The sequence below is a fragment of the Phalangium opilio genome, unplaced genomic scaffold (genome assembly GCF_054372755.1).
Source record: "Phalangium opilio isolate 3A_F unplaced genomic scaffold, DU_Popi_V2 ptg000045l_1, whole genome shotgun sequence".
Classification (NCBI taxonomy): Eukaryota; Metazoa; Arthropoda; class Arachnida; order Opiliones; family Phalangiidae; genus Phalangium; species Phalangium opilio.
In genome coordinates this window covers 2032395-2053449 of record NW_028324168.1, presented here as the reverse complement: position 1 = coordinate 2053449, position 21055 = coordinate 2032395, and the positions used below count along the sequence as shown (strand labels likewise).

Here is a 21055-nt window from a genome sequence, read left to right as displayed (position 1 = left end):
AACTAAAAAATTTTAAAACAAAATAGTTTTTTAATTTTTTATATTTTTATAGAATCATACTAAATATTTAGTTTTAAAATTTTAATTTTAAGAAAATTTATTAAATATCTCTATGATCTTATTTTGATGACGTCATGAAAAGTTATCCGGTGGACGACGCTGACGCTAGGAGCACTAGCGGCATATGCTGTTTTCACCATGGAGTAGAATTTCAGGAAGCTTAGCTGCATTTTATGGCACTTTTAAGGGAAGTTTCATTGTCACTCCAATAAAACTACTCCATTGAAAATACCATTTTGAAAACGGTATTAGAGTGACAGTTGTCATGGGCTCATGGTTTTGTTTTGGTTGTGGACATGTGAGCTCTTTCAAAATGTGTAAAATTAAAGTTTAGTAATGTTTAATTTAATTTACGTTCATGTCAGTGGCGAAATGATTAAAAGATGGTTTTTATTCGTAAGCCTAATCTTGCAGATTGTAGGCATCAAATCTGGTAAGAGTTAAAATAAATTTAGTAATTTTGCTTGACTTGCCAAGGCTTAGTGAAAAACGGTTTAAGATGTTATTAAAATTAAATTGAACTATCATTCTCAGATTTTTTAACTATTTCCTTTCAGAACTATGCCATTTTCACGACTTTCAAGCCTTTTGCACGTCATACATTGGCGCCCATCCTGTTAATATTGAAATATACTTCAATGTGTGCCATAATCCCATTGATGTCAAATTTGTAATTACTGATAAGAACCATACTATAAGATGGAAACATACATTCGTCACATCAAATGTAGCTGAAACTAAGCATTTTGATGACGGACATCGGTTGTCCACTGACTTACACGTTGTCCTAGTACAGAATGATCCCCAAGAAGTACTTGTCAAAGCTGATTTGCATATTGGTTCCTCAAAAGGCCATTTCATCATTGATGAAACTGTTAATGTTGGAAAGAAATTAGATTGTGTTCCCATTGGTAATGTTATTGTCTACAAACTAGTAATCATTTTTGCAATATTACTTCTGCTACTACTTTCTGCCGTTGCCATACTCATCTATAATTACCAGCAAAAGAAGAAAGCGGCAGACTTGGTTATTTTAACAGACAATGAAAATCCAGCGGGTGTCCCTGGATCTTTTCCATATCAAGAAGGAAGCGAGATACGCGATGAACAATCCCGCGTGAACCCCATAGTGAAATTTTTTTGTAGAAAAACCAACAGGAACATTCAGGTACAATACACTAATTGTGACAATGGGGATTGTGTCATTGCAAATTCGTTTTTGCAACCAAATGCTGGGTAATTGTTTAACATTTCTGCTGGTTTGGGAGGGAGAGGGAATGGTGAAGTGCACTGCTTATTGGAATGCAGGAACAGTTTTGGGAAAGGAGTGAAATATGTGGTGACAAAAGTTACCTTCTTGAACTATATTCCATGGATTAACTAGTGTTAGTTAATCCATGTATATTCCATCCATTTTGTGAAATTTCCATGGATAACTTTACAATCCAATGTTACTTACAATTTTAATTTTTACACAAAAATGAGTTTAATAATAATTACTTTTGAAATATAATATAATCGTGATATTTACAAACAAAGAACAATGACAATATTAATTTCATTAATTACAAATAATTTTAACAGTGCAAATTTATAATTATAACAAAAACTAAATGAACTGAATGAATTTTGAAGCAAAAAAAAAAAAAATAATAATTTCTAAATTTATTTCCATGGAGGGGATTTTTCACTTGTTTTAGGAGTTTTATTGGAAACTTCATTTTGTTTGGTTTCAATGGTTTCCAATGAAGTTGATCTTGGTTCAAATTCTTCATTACAATCATCAGACACATTTTCTTGTAGTAACTGAAAAATATGCAGAGTTTTCAGACTAGGAGGATTGATACCATTTACAATAGGAAAGGCGGGGCTACTTGATACAGGGTTCATACAACTTTTGGATTTAAACAAATTTCCCTGAGATTTATGGGAGGTTTTTCCCCCCCATATACTTCCCTGAGTTTTCCAGATTTTTCCCCTATATGGAGTATCCTATGGAGCAAATGTTAACGAAGGAGGGGGGGGGGCAAATATGACTATTACATAATCAAAGGACATCCCCGTATCTCTAATATAATCAGAGTTATGAGCCTCCAAAGTATAGTGTAATGTTAATCCTATGGAGGGGTTTGTTTGTTTACGTTTTGCTTAATTACTCGGCCCCTGTTTGTCGTAGCCCTACGTTTTTAGTATGGTTGGATGGGGGGCAAATAGGACTATAACATACTCAAAGGACATCCCCGTATCTCTAATAAAACCAGAGTTATGAGCCTCCAAAGTATACTGTACTATTAATCCTATGGAGGGAATGTTCACGAACATTTTGCTTAATTACTAGGCCCCTGTTTGAAGCAAATTTCCCTGATTTCCCTGAATTTTACTAAAAATTCTAAATTTCCCTGAGGTTTTTGTCAACTATTTATTTCCCTGATTTTTCCAAGTTTTCCCTGTTTGTATGAACCCTGTTGATACTGCACTTTGTCCACCAAGTAACCTGTCCTCCTGCAGCAGTGTAGTCTGATCTGAAAACTAGAGAAATATTGAGGCCTTACCATTTTTATGTAACGTTGAAGAGTTTCTGAGTCACATTTAGAAGTTGAACTTTGGTCTCTGTGAAAAAAATAAGTGGTTTGATTTAATTAATTAATTGGCTGTAATTAATGTAAAATTAAGCTAGTTATACTCGGAGTTTTTGGGTTGGATTTGTGGAGTTTTGGGATCCTGAGTCTCCCCCCAGTTTAATGGAGAATATTTAGGAGTTGTTAATGTTAATGTTGGTCTTTGATTTGAAAACATTTTAGTTTCATCCTCTAATTCTGGAATAATCACGGCTAGGTCTTGTTTAGTTGATTTTGGAGTGTTGAAGAGTTCATTAGGATTGTTTAACCAATTAGCTTTTGAATTTTGATGGAAATTTGAAGCGTTCTTGATAAAATTATCATTATCTTCCTCTTCCTCATCAGCGTACAGCAAATTTACAGATTCTTTCCATTGATTTTGTAGATGAATTTGAAGCCTTGACAGAATTTTATTTCTAAACAGTTTAATTAAATTCTTATCAGATATTAATTAATTCATTGCATTGCACTTGCAGACCTGCCAGATTTCAATTTTTCTATTTTATCTTTGGCTAGTTTTAATTCTTCATTGATGGAGCTTAAACTATAATTAGAATTTATTTGAGGATTAGATTTAATTTAATTTAAATTAATTTCAAAAATCAAAATGAATTGATACCTCTGTGTTTTATCCGATTCACATTCTTTAATCTTGTTTAGAAGATCATTAACTTGAATTTTATGTTGATTTTGCATCTCTTGAACTATACTTTCATATCTGGATTTTAGATTTTCCATTTCCTCACTTTTTAACAAGGCTAATTTATTTCTGTATTCATCAAACTCCGCTTCTTTATCCGATATCTTCAAAAATTAATAATTAGTACTGTTATTAATTGGCACTGTTAACCAGGGGTGTGCGAGTACTCGTTAAGTTCGAGTATCGAGCCGAGTACTCGACTCGATACTCGATAACAACACATTGAGATACTCGAGACAGATTCGAGTAGCTTTTTAACATTTTAAATACTCAAGACAAATACTCGAGTCCGAGGCTTACAACTATAGCAGACGATGAGTTCATGATCATTTATTTTGAAAATCACCTGTTCAATGTTTAATTGATCACTAACAATCTTTTTGAACTAGTTATGGATATTAGATAATTGAAAATCTTCGTTATTTTCAAGAAATTTACAAAATTGCTACTCGACAAGTCAATATTTGAGACTCGATAATTACTCGAAAGAACCAAAATTTAACCTATCTAAATACTCGATACTCGAAAGTATTTTTGAGACTCGGCTCGATACTCGATAAGAAATTAGTTTCGATACTCGGACTCGGCTCGAAACCTGAAAAAAACGGGACTCGCACACCACTGCTGTTAACTCATTAAGAAGTTACTGTTTTCTTCAGTGTTGCCAAGTTCTCCACATCTTGGGCTATTTTACTAGCATCTGCTTTTCGTAAATCAATCTCCAAATTATCCTGAGTTTAAAAAAGGAAAAGGTTTAGTTAAGTTTATTAATTAATTATTACTAGTTAAATTAATTAAACCTTTTCTAGAGTCAAGTTATTAATCTCCTTCCGTAGTTTTTCATTTATTTCAGTTAAATTTTGCATTTCCGATTGCAATTTTCCAATTTGGTTTTTATAGTCCTCGTTAGTTTGTTCAATATCTCTTATAGTTTTATGAAGTTTTGATATTATTCCTTCATTGTCAGTTTCTAATTTAACTTTAGCTCGAATTATCTGAAATTAAAATTATTACTACACTTAATTTTAATTAATGCAAAATTAATTATGAAAAAAAAATGAAAGAATACATCTTGGTTTTCTTTTTGAACTTTAAAGAGTTCAGTTTGATAGGAATGAATGTCTTTTTGATATTGAACGATGGCTTCATCGTATTTTTCAAGTTTTTTCTTTAGATTCTCAATTTCTAGTGGAAATTTCGTTAGTTCTGTATCGCATTTAACTTTCAATTCATGTTCTGATCTTTTGAGAGACTCAATTTCGTATTTTGAGCTTGATAATTGTTGAGCAAGACTAGAATTGAGCTTGGGGGGGGGGGATTAATTTAAAACCATTATTTATCGTTAATAAATAGGTAATACCATTTTAGCTTCATTTAAATCTTTTTGCAAAATAGTGTGACTCTTTGTGATTGATGACAGATAATCCTCAGTGTTTTTCCAACTATACTTCACTTGGTTTAGTGTTTCATGTAGTTTCCGAAGTTCAATATCCTTTTTATGCTTTTCTAGCTTTAAAACAGCATTTTCTTGTTCCATAGATAAAATCTAGGAATTGGGGGTTTTCTTTTAAAGAAATGAAACTGGGGGACTAAATCATTTCTGACATACTTTTTCTTGCAAAGATTCAATAGTATTTTCACAGACCTGTGTTCAAAAATATTCCAGAATAAGCTATTCAGGGTTCATACAACTTTTGGAAAACAAATTTCCCTGAGATTTCAAGGTTTTTCCCCATACTTCCCTGAATTTTCCAGGTTTTTCCCCATACTTCCCTGAATTTCCCAGGTTTTTCCCCATACTTCCCAGGTTTTTCCCGTATATGGAGTATCCTATGGTGCAAATGTTAACTAAGTAGTGGGGGGGGGGGCAAATTTTGCTTAATTACTCTGCCCCTGTTTGACGCAAATTTCCCTGATTTCCCCGAATTTCACTAAAAATTCGAAATTTCCCTGAATTTTCCCTGAGGTTTTCGTCAACTATTTATTTCCCTGATTTTTCCAGGTTTGTATGAACCCTGCTATTTCAGCCCCCTTCTGATATGTTTTCTAGCATGTAAAGAAGCTAGGGCAATATGTATTTATTCCCCTCATACTTACAATTCTTCTGGTCCTTTCTGTATCATATTCGCTGCTGGAAGTTTGGGATTTTGGTGGTGATAAATTTTCAGTGTCATCTTCAAATGAATTGTAGGATTGTTGGGGTCTTGATTTATTGAATTTGACACATGCTGGGCTTCTGTCAGAATTGTTCGCAGCAGTTTCGGGTAATAGAAGACTAGAATTTACTTGAGCAAAAGAAATTGGGGATTGAATAAGACCTAATATTGTTCTTGTACTCTCGACTGTGGCTAAAACATTGTGATTTAAATGAAATATTTGATGTTTAGGGGTGTTGGGATGTTTAGAATCATCATCAAGGGATTTATCATCCATATTTCGCGCTTAAATATTTACTAATTTAGGAGATAATTAATGTAGTATTATAGTTTCTTGCTTAAAACTATTTTCAACACTCAACAAAAACGTAAACAATACTAAATCGCGGATCTAATTCTAGATTCCCATCACACGTGTTTTTTCGCGCCTTTTTTAAGAATTTCCCGCGATATAGCCTACGCGGTTTTTAGTTCATCGATTCTATTATAGATGGTGCTAAAAGATAATAAAAAAAAATATCGTTATGTCTAATTAATGAAAAATAATTGAAAGAAAACACGGTAAAATCAAATCCATAGAACCAGTTTAATGCTAAGAATAGCGAAGATTACGACTACATAAAGATATGGTAAGAAAAAAAACCTTGTTATGTTTATGTAATGTTTGCCAGAATTGCAGCATTGGCTTCTGGCTTGTCAAACTTTAAGCCTTGGCGGATTGTCAAAAAAAAAAAAAAATGGCTAAGGCTTCAATAGAGTAATGGCAGCCGTCTGCCTTCGACTGTATTAAGCTCTATGGGTAAATAACATGGGGTGCCATTAGTCTATTTCCTTTAAAATGGATAATTTTTACACAGTCTTCCGCGTTTAAAAAGACGAGTATCCCAAGAAAAAAAAACCCTGTTATGTTTATGTAATGTTTGCCAGAATTGCTGCATGGCATGTCAAACTTTAAGCCTTGGCCGATTGTCAAAAAAAAAAAAAAAAAATGGCTAAGGCTTCAATAGAGTAATGGCAGCCGTCTGCCTTCAACTGTATTAAGCTCTATGGATAAATAACATGGGGTGCCATTAGTCTATTTCCTTTAAAATGGATAATTTTTACACAGTCTTCCGCGTTTAAAAAGACGAGTATCCCAAATTCAAGCAAGAAAAAAACGGGCAGTAAACCAGAATTAACAGATCAACAAAAACAAGATATCCAAGAAGCATTTACTTTGTTTGATCCAGATGGTACAGGGACCATTGACTCCAAAGATCTCAAAGTATAAATTAATTAACTTAAACATTGACACTTCTCAAGAATGTCAGTTTAAAAAAAGTATCCTCGTATATTCTAAAGTTTACAATGCGGGCGCTGGGATTTGAGCCTAAAAAGGAAGAAATAAAGAGCATGATTGCCGAAATAGATAAAGATTCCACTGGTAAAAAAATCAATCATGCATACTTTTCACGTGAAATAACTTTGGAAGATTTACACGTAGGAAAGATAAACTTTGAAGATTTTTCTATGGTCATATCCACTAAAATGGCCGAAAAGGATATCAACGAAGAAATTATGAAAGCTTTTAAATTATTTGATGATGACGGTACTGGAAAAATATCATTCAAGAACCTTAAGAGAGTTGCTGAAGAATTAGGTGAAAATTTAACGGAGGAAGATCTACAAGAAATGATTAATGAAGCTGATAGGGATGGAGATGGAGAGGTAAACAAGGAAGAATTCCTTCGGATCATGAAGAAAACTTGCCTATATTAGCTAATTTCCATAAGTCAAAATATGTATAAATGTTCTGTAAAATTGTGATTGTAATTGGTTGATGAAAAATAAATAAATTATGAAATTAAGTCTCATTTGATTATCTTAAAGGGTATGCGAATTTACAATTTCATATCATATTTTCCCACGAAAGTGGTATTATGTTACACTTTCAAGTCTCTACTTTCAAAACATCCAAGTTTTTAATATAATTGAACCAATGTTTCTATTTTTAAAATCCATTGAAAAATCACGAAATCTTAGTTTCGATATATCGACAATTTTGTCTTGTCGAGCTTGTTTGCCTGTTTTATGACATCACTATGACGTGAGGAAAAAAAGCGCGGGAATCCTATACGCACGCGCGAGGTATACGTGTCTGTGTCTCGTGTCTCTAGCTTCTCGCCATTCTAAACTTTTGGTCTGATAGGAGAGAGAGTGGCACCATCTCACGTGAAAAAAATATATCTGTGACGTCAAACTACAGGGAAACGGTTTAGCCTTTCATAAAAAAAGAATTTCAAATAATTTCATATGAAGGATTTTCAAATGCATATTGCCAAATAACCAGAAATCGGAGAATTAAAAGCTTGATATTTTGGAATAGGGACTTGGCAATTCGGGCTTAACTCCGCCCCCAGCGCCATTATGGTATGTTTTTTTAACAGAATGAAAGCTATATAAGCCCCTCCTCCTGGTATGTTTTTTAGCACTAGTGGAAGGTAGCCTGACGTTGCATGACGTAGTACTGCCAAGTCCCTATTCACAGAAATTAATTCTATCTTTTGTTATATAAATCGGAGGTTTCTTTTGTTATATAAATCAGAGGTTTTTCAAACGAAGCTTCTCATACCCTTCAAAAAAAAAGAGTGCAGAAATTTGGATTTTCAATCTTTATTCACATTTTTATTTACATTTTCATAGGTTTTTCTTGCTTAGATTAAACATTTAACCGCACCAAAATACCCACAGTTGAAATGATAAATCATAAATAGAGTAGGATACATTTAAAACATTTTTTTTTTACTTTTATAAGTAACTATTGTGCAAACACTTTCATCATCACAATATTTTAGAAAAAACAATATCAAGAAAGAAATAGAAAATTGATTCAATTTAATTATGATTTGATAATTACTTGAAAAAATAATAGCAATTAATTAAACTAATTACTAATCTAAGAAATATAAATGGGGAAAAAGCTTAGTCCCTTTAAAAAATAATTATTTTTTTTGCGTGTAATTTTAATTTTAACTTCTTTCGTTTAAAATGTAATATTATAGGGTAGAAAATTTTATTTTAAAAACATTGTTATAGGAAAAACATTTTAATTTTCGTTATCATCATTGTCACTATCTTCCTCCATCATACTAGGGCTAGTTGGACTATAAGATGGGGAAGTTGGTGAATAACTCGGACTTCCGGGGGAATAACTCGAACCCTTAGGACTTGAGGGTGAATATGTCGGACTTCCAGACATATACATAGGGGGTGAAGTAGGTGAATATGTCGGAGAAGTTGGGGAATATTTGGGAGAAGACGGACTATACTGAGGAGAACTAGGGCTATATTGAGGGGAAGTTGGGGAATACTGAGGAGAACTCGGGCTATATTGCGGGGAAGTTGGGGTGTAAGTTGGACTGGCTGGGGAATACTTTGGACTTGTTGGGGAGTATGACGGGGAAGTTGGGGAATAAGTCGGACTTGTAGGGCTATATTTAGGTGAAGTTGGTGTGTAACTGGGCGAGCTAGGAGAGTAACTAGGGCTAGCTGGTGAATAAGAAGGCGAAGTTGGGGAATATTTCGGGCTACTTGGTGAATAGCTCGGACTTCCAGGACTGTAACTGGGGCTTTGAGGAGAATAATTAGGCGAACTTGGCGAGTAACTCGGGCTTGTTGGTGAATAAGAAGGCGAAGTAGGCGAGTAACTCGGGCTTGTTGGAGTATAGTTCGGAGAACTAGGGCTATAACTCGGACTTGTAGGTGAATAAGACGGGGAGGTTGGACTGTAACTCGGACTGGTTGGCGAGTAAGATGGTGATGTGGGACTGTAACTGGGGCTGGTCGGCGAGTACGACGGTGAAGTCGGACTGTAACTTGGACTGGTAGGCGAGTACGATGGCGAAGTCGGACTGTAACTAGGGCTTGTTGGAGAGTAAGATGGCGAAGTCGGACTGTAACTCGGGCTTGTTGGAGAGTAAGATGGCGAAGTTGGACTGTAACTCGGGCTTGTTGGCGAGTAAGATGGCGAAGTAGGGCTATAACTCGGACTTGTAGGCGAGTACGACGGTGAAGTTGGAGAATAGCCAGGACTTGTTGGAGAGTAGGATGGTGAAGTTGGACTGTAGCTCGGACTTTGCGGAGTTAAGGAAGGTGAAGAAGGAGCGTATGCCGGCGAGGATGGTGAATAACTCGGGGACATAGCGCCGCCAGGACTTGGTATATAAGGAGAAGCTGGACTTCCTGGTGAACCAGGATTTGGAGACCAGGCTGGGCTATACCCTGGACTGAATCCACTGGCGTCACTAGCCGCTGAGGGTGAAAATCCAGCAGCGCCTGGGGTCATTCCACTTCCCAATGCGGGGGACCAGGCATTATTATAAGCCGGAGTTCCCATGTTCCAGGGAGTCATCTGAGGAGACATGGAACTTGATGGAGTAGCGGCACTGCCAAAGAATACTCCAGGGCCTCCCAATGGTCCAGCTCTTTCTACCAAGATTTCAATTCCGTGTTTACATTTCTCAGCGTCCAACATCAAGTCAAAGGCACCAGTGCCCATTCTGGCTAATTGTCCAACAACTATGTTCTCAGAAACACCTCTCAAGTGGTCGACTTCAGCGTGAGAGGCAGCATCCATCAATACATCCACAGTTTCTTCAAAAGAACATCTCATCAGGGCGCCAGTATCTTGTCTATTAATTCCGTGACGAGTGATAGCCATCAAATGACCTTTTGCAGTCATGACGTCGCAAAGTAAAGCCAAGTGACGATAATTTACGTAGGAACCATCAAAAGAGATGACGTGGTTCATTTCTTTCTCTACAGCCTTTCGTACAGCTTCAATACCAAGTACAGAGAAAATTTCGCAAATATCATTGGAATATGTGCGAACGGGATCAACATCTCTTTCACTTAGGACTCTCATTAGACTGGTACCATCAGTTTCGAGTAACCATTCCGCGATGGCTTTAAATTCTCCAGTATCAGTCAGGACTATCTTTTTCTTGTTGTCAGTTGTAGGCAAATGCATATAGACTTTAGCTATTGATTCAATGCCTTGTAAAGTCATGTCGCTCAACATGTTAGCTTCAATGCATCTCAGGAAAACATCATCCTCCATTTTATCTTCCATTTGTTCCTGTTCTTCTTGGAACTTGCTATCGTCGTTGTTCATAATACGAATACGTAGGACGAGTTTCTCAGCATTATCATCATTGAAGATGCAATTCAAATCGTCTCCGAACCCGGCGTTAATCTTTTCAGCAATTTGCTCCATGGTTAATTTCTTATCCGTCATCCTTTTTCTGTCCAACTCTATACGTAAGAGCCAAGGGGAGATCCTAGAAGGATCGAAATCAGGCATTTCATAGTAGACGTTGACGAATTCCTGATCTTCACTGATGACTGTGTTTTGGGGATCAGGATCGTAATAAATGGCGGTATTGGCTGTAACTTTTCTCAATGTAGTGTGTTCCAAACGACATAATACATCTTTAGCCTTTTCAGCGTCTCTGGAAGCGGCGCCGGTTAAAAACACAGTCAGAGATGGTGTTTTTGGTTTTTTCGATATGTTGATAATTTCCTTCAAACGAGGGACACCCAAGGTGACGTTTTTAGCTGACACACCAGCGTAATGGAATGTGTTTAAGGTCATCTGAGTGGCGGGTTCTCCCAAAGATTGAGCTGCTAAAGCTCCAACCATTTCGCCAGGTTGTACTTGGGATTGTTGAAATCTGGTGTCAATTTCACCTAACAACCAATCAAAAGCTTCGGCAGAGAGTCTAAATTCTTCCGCCACTCTTTTGGAACATAAAGTTGATCTTAATAAAGCTCGGAACAAAAATGTGGCGTTATCATTGGCTTGAATACTAAGTCTATCTTCTCCTTGCACAATGACCAACTTTTTAACCAATTCTTCAACACCTTGGGTTACTTTCAAGGGACTTAAATCTGTAGGCGCTCTTAAATTAACGTGGAAAGTCTTTTGAGCGTTCCATATCATTCTTTGCAAGTTGCAGGGTAAGACTACTTTGTTGTCACCCATAGGGAAAACTTGTCTCAACATTTCTCTGTCCTTTTTCAATCTTTCCCATTCTTTCTCGAGTTCACTGAGCGTACTAGCGCTTCCTTGAAGTTCCCTGACAATATCTTCAGTAAAAATTTTTCTCAAATGTCTTTCGTTTTGAATGTCAAACTTGAACTTCAGTTCGAATCTTCTGTTTGACGGTTTTATGGTTGGCATGTTTTGAAGTTCAACAGCGCAACCGTCAAGCCCATCTTCTCCATAACGAAATTGGATGACCTGTCCAGTACTGTTTCTGACAGTACCATCATAGGTTGCCATAACACTCTCCATAGCTTTGATCAAACGACGTTGGATGTAACCAGTTTCGGCTGTTTTTACAGCGGTATCAATAAGACCTTCACGACCTCCCATGGCGTGAAAGAAAAATTCCGAGGGTGTCAAACCGGCAAGATAAGAATTTTCTACAAAACCTCTACTCTCGGGACCATAATCGTCTTTGATGAAATGCGGTAAAGTTCTTTTACGAAAACCAAATGGAATTCGTTTTCCTTCAACGTTCTGTTGACCTACACAGGCAATAACCTGAAATCAGATAAGAAGAAAGTTCTACAAGATTAGACCATATATAAATTTTAGAAGATTAAACTTTCAGCTAATGAAAGTCTTCAGAAAAAAATTGGAGTCGTTTTACAATCACTAATGTCATTAAAACTAAACTGTTCATCATTGAAAATGATTGGTTATAGAAGGAATAAGATCAGTGTCGAACCTGAGAGATATTAATCTTGGATCCTTTAGCTCCAGAAACGACCATAGCTTTGAAGTTATTAAACTCGGATAAAGATTTCTGGGCACTGGCACCAGTTTTGTCACGAGCGTCATTCAAAATTCTGTTGACTTGATTCTCAAAAGTCTGCCTCAATGTGTTACCGGGTGAAGGTTCCAACTCGTCATTGTGGGCTTTCTCTATGACATCTATCACGTCTTGTTTGGCTTTACGAATTGTCATTTGGATATCTTTATATCTGCAAAAAGAGCAAAATAAGAACATCAGTCTTAGAAGGAACCCTACAAGAAATAGTTTTATTAAGAAAAAAGAATTACGTTTGCTGATCAGCAATGGTGTCTCCGATACCAATTGTATGGCCTTCTAACAACAACCACGTGTTAACTACAGTCTGAATGTGTCCGTAAAAGGCACCCGCCACTTCGTGACCAAGTTCAGCAAATACTACGTGCATCAAAGAACCGCCAGAACCTCCTACAGTGTTCTTACAAACGATGCCCATGATAAGTTCACCGTGTTCAATAAGAACTTTGGTATCTCCGGGAGATATCCAACAATAGGGACCGTCATCTTCATCATCAGGATGAGTACTGTGTTTTCGGATCAAGTTTACATTTCCCGGAATTATCAAGGAAAAGACTTGTTTTCCAGTCCATAAAGGTTTTGGTTTTAAAATAGCCGGCATGGGAACTTTACCATCCCAAATTGGCAAGAACATTAAAATGTTCATGATTTGTTCCTGAAATATATGTTAAACATTTTTTAAAGAATGTGGTACACGAATGTAACAATGTTTTATAGTGTTTAAAATATGTTCAGAAAAAAATTGGAGTATTTAAAATCATTATCAATCATAATTAAGTTGATCATCATTAAGATTAATGGTTTGAAGAAGCGGGTTTATGTAATCAAGAAGTGATATCTAGTTTATTAGGGAGAAGGTACAAATTCATTTATCCACATTTCCAGCTTTATCTCCAGTCCAAACGTAGGTCCGGAGTTAATCCCCGCCTCTAATTTAAAGCCAGCATCTCACTGGTTCTTGAAAACTCACGTCAGCGCGACGCGAATGACGAAAATTACGTATTTTCCGACTGAGGAGAGTCGAAATAGCCCGGCCTCCTTTTACGTCCCCCCTTGTATTTTGAAAGGGGGACTATGGCGCGCGAATACTTGGGCACCTTATACCTTCTCCCTAATAAACTAGATATCGCTTCTTGATGTAATATAAGCACCTTTTCAAGGAAAACGTCTCTTTTGGTCATTTTCCTGACAGCAGTCAAGGTATCTTGTACAATACCCATGACGGGTTTGTTGGATTGAGGAGTTAAAATCTGTCTAGGCACCATAGCCAACTGTTCAATTTCGGCTCTGGTTTCCAAAGATTGCGGGACGTGCAAGTTCATTTCGTCTCCGTCAAAATCAGCATTGTACGGAGTTGTTACACTCAAGTTCATTCTGAATGTAGACCAAGGAAGGATTCGGATTCTATGCCCCATCATGGACATTTTATGCAATGTCGGTTGACGATTGAAGATAATGATATCTCCATTTCGAATGTGTCTTTCCACTTTGTAACCGCATTGTAAGTGAAGATCACTAGGTTTAGGATGGAAACGAAGATCGACTCTTTCTCCATTATCTCTGATAATGTATTTGGCTCCGGGATATTGGTTATGGCCTTTTTTAACAAGTTCTTGCATCCTGAAATTGCAAGTTTTTTTTTTAAATTTATCGGACGTTTTATGGCAAGTCAAATCTTGAAAGCAGTTTTAAGAATCAGAAAAAAATTGGATAATGAAAACAATCAAAGGAAGTTCATCTTGACAATTGTCATCACGATCTATAATATAGGATTTGCAGTGCTATTTTTAAGCACATGAGGAAAACTGACCCGCTTATGTTGAAGGGAGTTACAATCTCGGGAAAGGTCAAATTTTGGGCTATAGAACGTGGAACCCCAACTTCGTCAATTCTTAAATTAGGATCAGGGGTAATGACAGTACGTGCTGAGAAATCCACACGTTTTCCCATCAAATTTCCACGAATACGCCCTTCTTTACTCTTCAATCTTTGTTTGATGGATTTTAAAGGCCTGCCAGATTTTTGCATGGCCTATAAGAAAGATGGGAAAAACTTAAAGGTTTTTGCCAAGGAAACGTAAAGAAGAACACTTCACGAAGCTTCGATACCCTTGGTAATCCTGGAAGTTCATTATCAATCAAAGTAGCCACGTGGAATTGCAACATTTTGATATTTTCAGCAATAATGTGAGCAGCGGCTCCACATTGTTCATTTCTTATCAACTCGTTATTTGCTTTAACAATATCGGCTAGTTTGTGAGTCAAATCATCTTGATTTCTCGCTGACCCAAACATGACGACTGCTGGTCTGACAGGTAACGGAGGAACTGGTAAAACGGTGATCAACATCCAATCGGGTCTGGCGTGTTTAGGATCCATTCCCAATATGAAACATTCCTCATCCGAAATGTGCTTAAAGATTTCATAAACTCGTTCAGCAGTTAATGGGATTTTCTTTTCTTGGGAATCTTCATTGACGTGTTTCCATTCTGCAGTTAAATCGAGACCACTGCGTCTTATACTTGGTTGGTATCTTCCGCAGCCTCCATGACCCTGAAAAATTGATAAATAAACGAAATTCTACGATAAAACAATGAAGGTTGTTAATATTTACTTGTTTTTTGGGTTCCTCCGTTGCTTGGCTATCTGTAGCCATTTTTGTATCAATTTCATCTCCACCTTCACAAATATTTTTGCCTTTACAAAGATCGTAAACGTGGGCTAAACGTTTTCTAGGCTGTCCTTTAGATTTTGTTAGGATGTCTTTGATTTTGGGGTTTGACTAAAAAGTCATGAAATTATTTCATACACACGCATGATAGCCTTTTTTAAACTATAAGAACCTACGGGTGAAACTAGAAGTTTGGAACAGTAGAAGCAAACGCATCTCAGGGATTTAATGATCTTAGTCAAAAATCCAACGTGGTAGACTGGTTTAGCTAATTCAATGTGTCCAAAATGGCCAGGACATTCAGTCATGTTGCCTGCGCAAGTTTGACATCGCGATAATCTATCTACTACCCCTTGCCTGGGGTCCATAAGACCCCCTAGTTTGGGTCGTCCACTTTCATAGATCTCAGGGTATTTAATACCCCCGTCAGTGACGGACATACGTTTCTATTGTTTAAATTATTAGGTATAAATACGAGACAAACGCATGCCGATGATAGGAAATTTATTTTTATTAACGTACAATTTCATCTGGACTGAGAATTCCAAATTGCACCCTTTTAACTTCCAGCACAGGGGCTTTGGAATCCGATGTAATAATCGCGGACATGGTGATTTTTGTTTGTTTCTTAACAAATTAACTTTAATGTAAGTCAATGAGGAACCTTGATTATGAAATAGGTCGTAACTGAACCAGTGCCAAGGTAAGCCACCGGCCGACTCGATTTCAACAATTAAATATCTATTACATGTTGACTATTTTCTTCAGAATCGATTGTTTACTATTTGTACTAATTATAATTAAGAGTTTTATCTTTGTTTTAAAGGATTTAGTCCTTTAACACGTTCAGTTATTAATCGCGATTTTGAAATTTCAAAATGGCGACCACTCACCCCTTTGGCGTACGAAAATAATCCAGTCGCCAAGAGCTTCGCGCTCGATTTGTTCGCTGGTTTATATACTTTTTGGGAAGATTCTAAGGGGTTTCAGAAGTAAATCCACGGAGTTGCAATTTTAGAATGGAATGTTGCTCCGCCCAATTCCAGAACCGTGGAGAAAGAAATTTATCCCCTAACCCATCCCCTCTTAGCCACCCGCCTGTGGGAGTACAAATCTCGGTTGGGGAACGAGGAAACCCGTTGAATAGACTAATGGCACCCCATGTTATTTCCCCATAGAGTTTAATACAGTCGAACCCGGAGGGCTGCCATTACCCTATTCGACTCTACCCCCCCTTTCTCCATACAGGAACATTCCAAGACTGAACCTTTATTCCGTGAAATTTTCTCTTCTTTTATCCTAATACAGTGGATACTACAGTAGATGCTACATCTTTTCATTGGTTGCGAGATAGCGTCTGTTCTAAATTTTAATTGGTTTAAAATGACATAACTGTAAACTGTAGTATTAATACTGCTATATTATGGAGAAATAATCCTATAATTATTGGGAATATGGGATGAAAAGGATCCGTTCCGTTCCGTTAGTGGTATATTTTGTGACGTCATTGTGATTGTGAATGTGAGAAGTTGCCAAGATTATTTTTCATCGGCCGCCATTTTGTATACACCGCAAAGAAAAGTTTATTTTAGTTAATTATTAATCATTCCTTGTTCGAAATTAACTAAAATGGGTCGCTCAAGAAGTAAATCACCCAGTAGTCGATCACGTAAAAGCAGAAGTAAACATAAGTCTTATTACAAAGAGAAAAGTAGGGATAGAGATCGTGATAGGCACATTAGATCGAACGTAAGCCTTGGCTACCCCGATGTTGTGAGATCAAGGAGTCGATCAGTAGAAAAAATATCACGCACATGGTAATTAATTATTAATTAAAATTGTAATCCTAATTTAACGTTAATTACAAGCCTATTTTATTAAATTTCAACGGGGTTTATCGTAACGTTGTAGGAAACGATCAAGAACACGTTCTGTCAGCAGTTCTAGCAGTGTTGAAATTGATGGGCACGTAACTAATCACGTATCGAGGAAAAAGCTGAGACATCAACACGAAGTCGAGCGATTGGCGGAGCTGGAAAGACAGCGGTAGGTTAACTTGCCTGCCGACACTCTTCATCCTTTTTAAAATAAAAAGAGCAAGTGATTTGCAAAAATCGCAAGACGAACAGTATCATTCATGTTAAATGATAATGAAGGGATTTTAACGCTGATATTTCAGCATTAGATAGATTTTAACCCTCCTCGAACAAATGATGTTTGATAATTTAGCGCGGGGATGGGGCCTTAAATTAATAAGACACTAGATCTTCCAAAAGCCTTTGCGGAGGAGATTAATTCCTAAGCTTTAAGAGTTTCGATCTATTGTGTTTGTGTGCGATATTTTGGAAATTATACCGTCTGTAGGACAATTTACGAAGTTTCGTCACGTACCGCTCTGGATAATATGGCTGTAGATTTTTGGAGGTAGTTGGTGAGTAGAAACGGCCCTTTTTTTCTATCCTTTTGACAAAAAACGAAAAAAAAAAAAAAAAAAAAACACGCTAGTGGTTTATTTCTTCCTATGTTTTATTTAAAAACCGATTTTATTCATGAAAATGGTTATATATTGATATTGTGCTCCGTAATTAATTAATTAATTAATTAATTAATATTCTAAGCTCAACTGTCGAACGTTCTTTTTAAAAAAACAGTTCAACTTAGATTGTCATTTGATTGATCTTCAAAAAATATTTGTGGTTCAAATTGAATATATAAGTTTTAAGGGCCGTATATTTGTTATATTAGAGAGAGAGAAAGACGGGGGCCAGAAAACGTCTAAGAGGGCCCAATTTGGTTCTATTTTTATTAACATTTTTGGAATTGGGGTGTTTTCTTTCATGCGACGCCATGAAATACTTTGCAAAATGATCAGACGTCAAAGGGAGAATGAATCGAGAGTCATAGAAGAAGAAACTGCCAAGAGGGTCGAGGAAATTGTTGCCAAAAGAGTTCAGGAAGAGTTGGAAAAACGGAAGGACGCCATAGAAGCTGAAGTTTCTCGTAGAGTCGAAGAAGCTAAACGCAAAATGGAAAAGGAAATGCTAAAGGAGCTCGAAAGGAGGAGACAAAGTGAATTAGAGGAGCAGAAACGTAAAGAGGTAACAAAATTTGTCTAAATCTTCCCCTTTTTGTCCACTCATTAATTGTTTTAGTCACTTCAGTTATAACGTTGTGTTGAATGTTCTATATTTAGTCTAATTAATTTTTTTTAGATTATATTTAGAATTAAATATAATTAATGAAAGCAAAGTTTTTAATGACTTTTTTTCCATTGATAATTTTTTCCTTAAAACATAAAGGCTCTTTAAAGGATGAATTATTCCTTAGCAAGAATTACAATATTCGATTATACTAAAAACTGGCAGTAGATTTCCGAAATGTCTCCCAAAAGTGCGAATTTGTATGCAAAAATGTCACCCAAATTTGCTTTGAAGTTTAATACTTCTCGTTAAATATTCTTAAACCTTTTTTTTACTCCGTGTGGTTATGTATTTACCAACGGAGTTATGCGCTGATACCCAGTTAGTTAGTTAGTTAGTGTGATGCACGCGAAAAGTTAGTGCCCGTTAAATATTCTTAAACCTTTTTTTACTCCGTGTGGTTATGTAATTACCAACGGAGTTATGCGCTGATACCCAGTTAGTTAGTTAGTTAGTTAGTTAGTGTGATGCACGCGAAAAGTTAGTGCCCGCGATTCCATGGATATTACCATCAAAAAGGGGACTGGTAAAAGTGACAGCTTTGATGATAGTTTATAAATCGTTGCACGAGAACGGTTTTAAAGTTCAGTGTAAAGTCCGGGTTCTAAAAAGAGTTGTGAAACGTATCTTATAAGAGTTTGTAGAGGTGTGGAATAGTTTTTATCTCCTACCGGAAATGAAGAATTCCGCATTTTTTGCTAGTCCCGTTTAAGTAAATATTGTCCCTGACCCACCAGTTTTAGGGCTTCAGAACCAGTTTTCATTTGAAAGGCGATTAGACAGGGTGGGTTACTTTCGAACTAGACATCGGGAACACCTATTATGTTGATGTATTTATTTTTTGGCAAAGGAAATTGTGAAATTTGTTACTGTAAGGGTTTATATATGATTGTGTTGATTTATCTACCATTTACGATGTACGATGTATGGAAAGACAAAAAAATGTATGCTAAAATAGAATTGGCACCTTAAGGTGTCGTGGTCACTGTATCCCGCGAGTATTGAATTTAACAAACATTTCTCAAGTTTATGTGGCACCCTTTGGAACTTCATAGTGTATGCGAATGCGAGACACAATATAGCCTCATATCATTGTTGAGTGGCTGTACAACTTTAGCACATTGGAAACCAACCACACGGAGTATTGCAAAGTGATTTTTTTGCCCTTGTTACAATATATGATTTTTACGTTTAAGAAGTATTAAACTTTGAGTAATGAAGTAAAATTACGGCCCTTAACTGACTTTTCCATCAAATAACTTTAATTAAAAGGAAGACGAACGTAAAAAACGTCAGGAGTTGGAGAGGATAATAGAAGAAAATAATCGCAAAATGGAAGCTGCTCAGAAGAAAATGGTAAATAATAAGATCTTTTTTCTTCAGGATTTAAGGACTGTTTTCTCAAAAGTATCTCGTCGCAAATAGGCTGAAGAAAGACTAGCCATGGTTGAGGAACAACGTAGAATAGAAGAACAATGTCAAAAACTGCGTCGGGATCAAGAGAAAAAGGTTAAAGAGGAGCAACAAGTGATTTTAAACAAAGGAAAGGTTAGACCCAGGTTATCTTTTAGTTTAAAACCGGGACCATAGCGGCGGGAAACGCAAAATTTACATATATACTATATAGGTGGAACACTATAATAACATTGCAAGTTTTCTACCTTAATTTATAATATCAAATGAATTCTTTTTTTTTTTTTCAAGTACAAATAATTGTAATGGGTAACGTGGGTAATGGACCACCATCAAATGGGCATTACTTTAATTGAATTGAATTGAATTTAATTAAGATTTAAGTGACATCCGTGAAGAAAGCTATTATATTTCCGTTTTTGTTTGCCATGTGCGCGGTACAATAATTAATTATGGTGCGCGCGATTTGCAATATCAAATTTGAATTTTTGCATTTACGAGTGTTAAAAGGTGATCTTTTAATTGCTCCGCGTTGATTATGAGTAAACCGGTTCGCTTTGAATCTGGCAAAGTTTGAATGATAAGTTTTTCTTCCAACAAGAAATCGTGACTAAAAGTAATATTATGTTAATTAAACTAGCGAAGAAAATTTACAAAAATACTATTATTAATTATACTTATTTACTTTAAAACTTGGTGGTAAGTTGTCTTACTGCCATCCCAAAGATAACTAAACTTTTTCCAAATTTCACAGAACTGTAATGAATCTCTCCAATTATCACTAATCACGTTTTTCAGTTTTTTCTCAACAATATGAAATTTTTCGGGCACCTATGTAAATTTTAATTTAGTAATTAGTAATTTTTCAGAAATTGTTTTTCTTTTTTTCTTTCTCTCTCTGCAGATTTATAAATATACCAGTAAAGTTATTAATTCATTTTCTTGACAAATTTTTGAACCAATTTTTACATTCTCCATTAATAGGGTAATCAAATTTTCTAGTTCATTTTTATTAGGTTGAACTATGATCTGAAATAAGTTGAATTATTAAGTGATGGCAAGAAGCGATATCTAGTTTATTAGGGAGAAGGTTTAAGATGCCTTAGTATTAGCGCGCCTATCATAGTCCCAGTCCCCCTTTCAAAATACAAGGGGGGAGGTAAAAGGAGGCCGGGATATTTCGGAATCGCCTCTCCTCAGAGTGGGAAAATATGATTGTAACTTTCGTCATTCGCGTCGCCGCGCTGACGTGAGTTTCCAAGAACCAATGAGATGCTGGTTGTAATTTAGAGGCGGCGGGGATTAACTTCGGACCTGCTATAGAGTGCTGTCAGTTGTGACGTCAGATCCAAGGTTAAACATC

The 21055-nt window shown here is 36.3% G+C and overlaps 6 protein-coding genes across 6 annotated transcripts in view; 3 read left to right on the top strand and 3 right to left on the bottom strand.

Moving 5' to 3' along the window:
* The first annotated feature begins 313 nt into the window (after positions 1–313).
* Positions 314–3286, top strand: LOC149676664 (uncharacterized). The gene is made up of 2 exons (XM_089837723.1): positions 314–493; positions 618–3286. Exons 1-2 carry the CDS (start codon positions 397–399, stop codon positions 1298–1300), a joined length of 780 nt encoding a protein of 259 aa, XP_089693849.1. The 5' UTR covers positions 314–396; the 3' UTR covers positions 1301–3286.
* Positions 1608–5811, bottom strand: LOC149676663 (uncharacterized). The gene is made up of 11 exons (XM_089837720.1): positions 5476–5811; positions 4988–5023; positions 4739–4924; positions 4448–4681; positions 4179–4373; positions 4026–4109; positions 3298–3482; positions 3157–3222; positions 2744–3094; positions 2613–2670; positions 1608–1866 (listed from the first exon to the last, which is right to left on the bottom strand). Exons 1-11 carry the CDS (start codon positions 5809–5811, stop codon positions 1726–1728), a joined length of 1872 nt encoding a protein of 623 aa, XP_089693846.1. The 3' UTR covers positions 1608–1725.
* Positions 5812–6029: 218 nt separating this feature from the next.
* Positions 6030–7381, top strand: LOC149676662 (uncharacterized). Its single transcript, XM_089837725.1, has 4 exons — positions 6030–6163; positions 6643–6798; positions 6876–6957; positions 7018–7381. The coding sequence occupies exons 1-4, from the start codon at positions 6161–6163 to the stop codon at positions 7290–7292; spliced, it is 516 nt and encodes a 171-aa protein (XP_089693851.1). The 5' UTR covers positions 6030–6160; the 3' UTR covers positions 7293–7381.
* Positions 7382–8170: 789 nt separating this feature from the next.
* Polr2A (RNA polymerase II subunit RpII215) lies at positions 8171–16157 on the bottom strand. Its single transcript, XM_089837707.1, has 9 exons — positions 15602–16157; positions 15256–15525; positions 15023–15190; positions 14518–14961; positions 14220–14440; positions 13561–14029; positions 12643–13064; positions 12308–12563; positions 8171–12120 (listed from the first exon to the last, which is right to left on the bottom strand). The coding sequence occupies exons 1-9, from the start codon at positions 15686–15688 to the stop codon at positions 8620–8622; spliced, it is 5838 nt and encodes a 1945-aa protein (XP_089693833.1). The 5' UTR covers positions 15689–16157; the 3' UTR covers positions 8171–8619.
* Positions 16158–16578: 421 nt separating this feature from the next.
* On the top strand, positions 16579–20642 carry LOC149676660 (uncharacterized). The gene is made up of 5 exons (XM_089837722.1): positions 16579–16896; positions 16991–17125; positions 17952–18177; positions 19552–19635; positions 19705–20642. The coding sequence occupies exons 1-5, from the start codon at positions 16709–16711 to the stop codon at positions 19867–19869; spliced, it is 798 nt and encodes a 265-aa protein (XP_089693848.1). The 5' UTR covers positions 16579–16708; the 3' UTR covers positions 19870–20642.
* The window catches only part of LOC149676651 (uncharacterized), a 53881-nt gene continuing 52789 nt past the window's right edge, over positions 19964–21055 (bottom strand). The window contains exons 10-12 of the mRNA XM_089837721.1: positions 20611–20721; positions 20378–20523; positions 19964–20302 (exon numbers count right to left, since the gene is read on the bottom strand). Coding sequence (XP_089693847.1) covers positions 20167–20302; positions 20378–20523; positions 20611–20721 — 393 coding nt within the window. The 3' untranslated portion in view covers positions 19964–20166. The remainder of the gene's footprint in view (positions 20303–20377; positions 20524–20610; positions 20722–21055) is intronic.